The following is a 6,590-nucleotide window of genomic DNA, read 5'->3' on the forward strand; positions in this document are numbered from 1 at the left end:
CTGGCTCAGCAGGTTGCAGGCCCGGCGCTCCAGGTCCGACCCGGGGAAGCTGAGCTGCAGGTAGTGGATCAGGCGTCTCAGGCAGCTGTAGTCCGGAGGCTTCCAGAAGTCCTCCGAGTACTGATCCAACCAGGCGCCCAGGATAGAGGAGACGGTGCTGCGCACGAGAAGACACAGAACTAGCCAAACACACTCGTATCAGTCGAAATAAGCAATTTCAATCATGACTAGGGTTGGGAATCGAAAATCAATTCCAATTCCAGAATCGAATCCTTAAGGTCAGGAATCGGATACTTGTTGTAAAATTAAAATTCCACTCATCAATTCCTGTGCGCGCATCTTTTATTTTTAGCTGGAGAAAAGGAGCTGTTAAAAATGTATTTGTCTTTGAATCATTCATTCAAGAGATTCATTCAAAATCACTGATTCATCCAGTAATGAACCGAGTGAATCTTGAGTGAGTCATTGAATCATTCATTCATTAATTCCATCAGATTTTGTTTAGTTGTCTAATATTGTTTCTTCAGAATTGTGAGAGAACTACAACCTCCATTAAAAACAAGTCTCTATCTATCCAGAATCGTGCCGCTCTATATTACACACAAACAGCTCTTAATCGAGTCAGTTTTTATGCAGCCGGCTGATTTTTATTCATGGTGTTCAGCAGCAACTAAATGTTTTGACACAAAATAAATATGTTTGATATCTAAATAATTTTTTTAACCACATTGGAATCGAAACTGGGAATCGATAAGAATCAGAATTGATCAAATTCAAACGATACCCAACCCTAACCAAGACTAAAGCTGGAAAAGTAATTCTGTTGGAAGAAATATGAAAAGCAGGGAAGACAGAGGTGAACTGAGTGGTGTGACTCACATATTCCTCATCAGAGCTTTATGAGCTGATATTTGTGGGCTGTACGGCGGGGCAATGAACAAATACAACCATATTTTTCTGAATTGTTCATAATCTGTCAGTGTGTGGAGATTTTTCTCTTCATAACGTCACCGATGATGACTGCCTCACGGGCCGAGATCCATCAGAAAAAGAGCATTTCGTGCAGGACGCGATTGCAATAAAACGCGTGTGGCTCTCGGCTAACAGGAGACCAGCGGAAACGTGTAAAAACAAACAGCAGCCAGGACCTGAGGAATCACTCTGGATCATGTGCACAATCTTTACCATAACATTAAATGTTCAAAACAACACATCATTGACTGGACACTTATCAACTTATTCTAAGTTTCTAAGGTTTCTCACTGTTAATCATTCTCAAACCTGTAAAGCAGGCAGGAATAACCTTACAGTAGAACTCTACACTGATTACTGTCAGACTGTCAGAATCCTTCATCATCTGAACTAAGATTACAATCATTTAATTGTAAAGCACAGCCAACACAAATTCAGACTTAGCACCTCTATTTACTTTTGTAGTTATGATACTGTTTTTTTAAATCAAATCTTTGCGTAGCTATGAGAGGAAACACTGGCATCTAACAATGCCTTGGAAAAACAGTTAATCTTAAAAAATAAAGCACATACATAAACATATAAACATTTAAATAAAACAGTTATCGAACAATCATGTGTCATAAACTCCTGAAACATTGCAATACAATTTATGAAAGAAATCAATCAAATCTGTATGTGGGTGTTTGTGGGGGAAAAAAAAGAATAAATTCAGATGTAACCCTATTTGTACACATTGTTAACATTTTCATAAGTATAGAAATCAAGGTGAGCTCAGAACACAAAAACATCGAGATCTGGAGCTCAATAACACCTCCGATCTGAAGTTTAATGCAATAATATCTGGAGTTTAATAAGGATTTGATGAAAACTAAGCGATGTGTAAACAGTCTTCTGTTCACACACACAAATAAACTTTACAGAAAACACAGTTAACAGCATAAATCACACCTGAACGTCAATCATACCTTATAAATCTGATTCTGTAGTTTAATAAACGCCAAGGGCACGCGAGCTCTGCGCACGCACTGACGGCAGAAACGGTCTCGCCGCTGATTGGCTCTCGCTCTCTCTCTCCCTCGACTCTCATTGGCTATTGTGCGCAGACGTCAATAATCAGAAGCAAATGGAATTGTTTAAATTGGTAGTTAGGACATTATATTCCTGTGGGAAATATTCCCGAAGGCTCTTTTTGAGCTCTCACAACGCTCATTAAAAGTTTATCAATTGCATACACTGGAGAATGGCTAATAAATGAAACTCACCAAAAGCGTTGGCTCTTTAACGAATTGCTCTTTTGTAAGTCGCTTTGGATAAAAGTGTCTGTTAAGTATATTAATATAACTGTAAAAAACTGTAAAATGATTAAACAAATAGTCGTATACAGTAATAAAATACTGACCTGCGCTGAGTAAAGTATCGCGTGTCACGTGACAACGCCCGTTCGCAGGTGTTCGGAAAGAGCGGGAAAGAATTTAAACAATTTAACGGTCATTCATTGAGTTATGAAGTGAATCATTGGGATTCTTGTAGAAGCAAGATGGTCGCTCATCTCGTCGAACAGGTTTTTACTCGAAACCTTTCATATTGTTCAATAACTGCTTTTCATTTGGTCTTTGGATTTATTAGGCTATTAAATATGCCGTTTTGATTGCAGCAAAAAGTAGTCCGAATGCAGCTCTTTTCTATACAACAACAGTTTAGCGCACTAGTATTATATATGTATGTATATATTCATGTTTTCTGATGTTATAAGATAAATTTCCCTCTGATGAAGCTCAAATGTTATTCTCCATTCGGCCTACTCGAGAGCGCGCCATGTTCGTTCACAAATACTTTCAACTTTTTATTCTCAATGCAGAAAACAAATGGTATTTCAGTGCTTTAGTGAAGGGGAACTGTTCCATTTCCTTTCTGTGCTGCTTCAGAAGACGTGGAACACAAGCCCGGTGCGTTTATAGTACTACATCTGTTATATTACATCTCTTCAACATCATGTTGAGCTTGTGCAGCATTTCTGCGACTGCAGCGCTCTAGCGCCACCTGCTGGCCACAGCAGTGCTGTATCTGCGCTTCTCCATCACACTGTAACAGCACGCAGAGCTAACACAAAGAGCACTAGAAATGAATCGCACTGCATGGGTTTATTAGTTGTTTTCGCCAATATGAGAAACAGTGCATCATAAGGAAAAAATAATAGCAATTTAAACCATGAAAAAATACGAGACAAACAGAAAACTGAAAAAATTCAACAGAACTGAAACACAATCCCTTATTTGGAGTGGTATAAACTTCGCATAGATATATTCATATTTACATATTCATAATTACATGGGAGAAGAAACTAAATGTACAATGCTACAAAAAGTATTTACAAATCAATAAATACACACACACACACACACACACAAACCAAATGAAAGGCAAAAGTACAAAGGACAATTCATATTGTACAAAAATTACAAAAAAGAACATACAAAACCAGAGCGTGTGAGTTATAATAAAATCTTTTCCCTTTTTTTCTTAAATCTTTTTTGACAGTGAAAAAGACCAATGGCACCAGATATCTGGGGTGTTCAGATCCGATCTGAGAGATCTTGGGTTGATTTTCCTGAACAGGCAGTGCTGACCTCACTGGACTGAGACGCTCCTGAAACAAGATCTTTGGCCCTTTTGGTTTTGTCGTCATAAAACACAAGACATGAACACACACACAAAGACATTACAACAGGTAGCAAGCACACACACACAAACACACACTCTCACTCACACACACACACACACACACTCACTCACACTCGAAAAACCCTCATCCTCACACCTTTCATTTTTATTTCAAATGCTACGGTCGGGGTTTCACACATCAGTGTGCAGCGATGGAAACAGGGACTGGAGATATGAGATGTGGGCCGCCGAGGTGTAGCTTTACGTGAATGATTAGCGTCACAGTGAGCGACTGCACTGTTAAACCCACGTTAGAAACTGACAGATTTCAGTGTTCATCTTGTTCCTTATGCACTGCTCATATTTATACACAAACACCACCTCCTCCATCTGCAGTGGCAAGAAAATGAATTTGCTTTTAAATTACGACATCTTACTTTTATCAACTACACCAGTGACACTCGGCATCTCTGCATGTGTGAGAAATGAAAGCATGAAACAGAAGAAGAGAGAAACGTTTCGTCGGCCTGAGCACCACCGCGGTAGTAAAGAGGAACAACACTGAGGTCACTTCCTGTCATGTGACCGGCCAGATGACCCCAGCGGAGGTCAGTGGTTCACAGCACACAGCTGAAGGCGTCACAGACCAGAGCGGGTTTGGAGATCCGGGAACGACTGTAAACACACAGATCTCCTGCGCTGCTGTACTGACACAGAGCTTGGGGTTCAGAAGAGTCCCTTGGCGATCTTCAGACCTTTCTGCTTCATTCGGGGCAGCGTGGAGCTGGCCACGTGTTTGGTGCGGCCTGCTCTCGGGAAACCTCTCTTCTTCAAGACAAAGTCATAGTTGGCTGTGGAGTTCATGGCGTAAAAAACATTGGCGTTGTCGGGAATCTTCAGCTCTGTGTGGGAACACAATAACAGGACCTACGTTAAAATCAGGCCGGTTTTAGGGCCCTATGATTCCGCGGAATTCAGTCATAAAAACGGAATTTACCGTATAACGCGGAATGTCACAGAATGTCAAACTTTGGATGAATTTATCAAAAGTGGTATCAAATTGTGATAAGGACTAGTATCTGTAAATATTAAGCCACAAAAATGAGACTTAAATATGAATCCTGTGTTCTGTGTGTGTGTGTGTGTGAGTGAGTGAGTGAGTGAGTGAGTTTGTTTACTACACACACACTGAAGCGCGTGATGCTCGCGGTGATTACAGCGTCTGTCGTCTCACTAAACGAGGACATAAACACATGAACAATCTCCAGAACTGCAAACTAGAAAACTAGCCTCATATCATACACACACAGAAATGTAACGGTATTCATGGCAACCCGTCAAAATAAAAGTTCGGTTTGACTTGAAGACAGAAATATATTACTATTGTTCAGTAGAATGCACATACTACTACTAAAATTATTCAAACTAAAATCATGCAACATTTCTTCCTTTTAATAGTAAATCCCCTTTGTTTGCCAAAAAAATAAAATTAGTTTAATTTTCAATAATTAAAAGATAAATGAAATTAATGTTCATTTGATAACCAGAAAAATGTAAATACACAACACAGAATTTCTGAGGGGAAAAAATTAATTCATAAGGCTATTGTAAGAATACATTTGAATAAATGAAGTTGTTTTCATGCATTCAAATATTTAGACATGCTAAAACACAGAATTTGGTAACAATAAAACAAATGGTGAGAAAAAATTAAATATTTCATAGGGCCCAGGCGGACGGAAAAATGAGTTGGGAAAGCCATTCCAGTAATAATCGCAATGCATAGAGTTAGTGTCGCTATAACACTGATAACTAAAAGAATTCACTTGAACATATTTATTGAAAATATTTGTTTTTGTTTTAATATTATTATATTATAACACACACACACACACACACACACATGCATGCAAACAGCTTTGGTACTGTGTTGAGACTTACAGAGAAGCAAACAGGTAAAGAGGAAAAAGGTGAGAAGATTGTGTGGCTCGAGGGCATGCTCCACACGGGATTTCCTTTAAAGATATTTGCTTTACATGCTCATCTGTAGTTACTTTAAGCTATTTTTTATTACCTTATGTCCAAAACAAATTTTTCACACAAAAAACCCAACATTTTTTAACATCTTGTTGCAAGACTGTGTTAAGAACTAGTTTGATCAACTAGCAGTTACCCAGATCTTACTCTTCCGATACAAACAAGATCAATCTACCTTTTCATAACTGAATTAAAAAAGCTATGACCAGTCTTGAAGAAAATAAATGAGATGACTAACTTATTAAGACTAGTCTAAACAGTTTATGCACCCGGCCCCAGAGTTCTTTATTACTCTTGTAAGGACCCCCCCCTCATAAAAACACTTCTCACTGGATCTAAGCAAATCTCACTGGTGACCTATTTTCATCTGAAAAAAGTGAGTTGTCACTGAAAGCTGAGGAGTTTGCTTCTGTGGATGTAATGTAAAATCTGAGTCGTGAAGCAAAACCACTGATCTAGATGATTCTCTCCGTTATTTGACACTATTCTCACCAGTATGCTCTTGTACATGTTTCCGTTGTCCACGTCCAGGCTGACTCTGATGATGCAGCAGTCGTCCACCTGCTGGTTGTAAAGCGGCAGAGAGAGAGACGAGTAGCTGGACACGCCGGAGACGGAGCGCTTGTGCGAGCGGGACGCTGTGACCGGTGTGGACGACACCGAAGATGAGGAGGCACTGCTGGAGCCAGAACCTGAGCCGAGACCCGTCGCGTCCAGAGACGACAGAGACGTGGACTCCCAGAACTGAAGGACAAGACAGACAGAGAGACTGAGCACGTCTGCAGCTTCTCTCTCGGGTCAGACTTCAGCAGTGAGAGAAGAACTGATGATTCCAGAGCAGATCAAATCCACAGTCTCAGTGAAAGAAAACCATCAGGTGCTGACTCTCACACACACACACACACACACACACACAC

The 6,590-nt window shown here is 39.9% G+C and overlaps 1 protein-coding gene across 1 annotated transcript in view; it reads right to left on the minus strand.

Annotated features, from left to right (window-relative positions):
* Window positions 1-4,362: 4,362 nt before the first annotated feature.
* LOC107717753 (ral guanine nucleotide dissociation stimulator-like) overlaps window positions 4,363-6,590 on the minus strand; it is a 22,154-nt gene continuing 19,926 nt past the window's right edge. Inside the window, exons 16-18 of the mRNA XM_016524588.1 lie at window positions 6,166-6,417; window positions 6,024-6,030; window positions 4,363-4,538 (exon numbers count right to left, since the gene is read on the minus strand). Coding sequence (XP_016380074.1) covers window positions 4,363-4,538; window positions 6,024-6,030; window positions 6,166-6,417 — 435 coding nt within the window. The remainder of the gene's footprint in view (window positions 4,539-6,023; window positions 6,031-6,165; window positions 6,418-6,590) is intronic.

Source organism: Sinocyclocheilus rhinocerous, unplaced genomic scaffold, assembly GCF_001515625.1.
Source record: "Sinocyclocheilus rhinocerous isolate Xijiao unplaced genomic scaffold, SAMN03320098_v1.1 scaffold693, whole genome shotgun sequence".
Lineage (NCBI taxonomy): Eukaryota > Metazoa > Chordata > Actinopteri > Cypriniformes > Cyprinidae > Sinocyclocheilus > Sinocyclocheilus rhinocerous.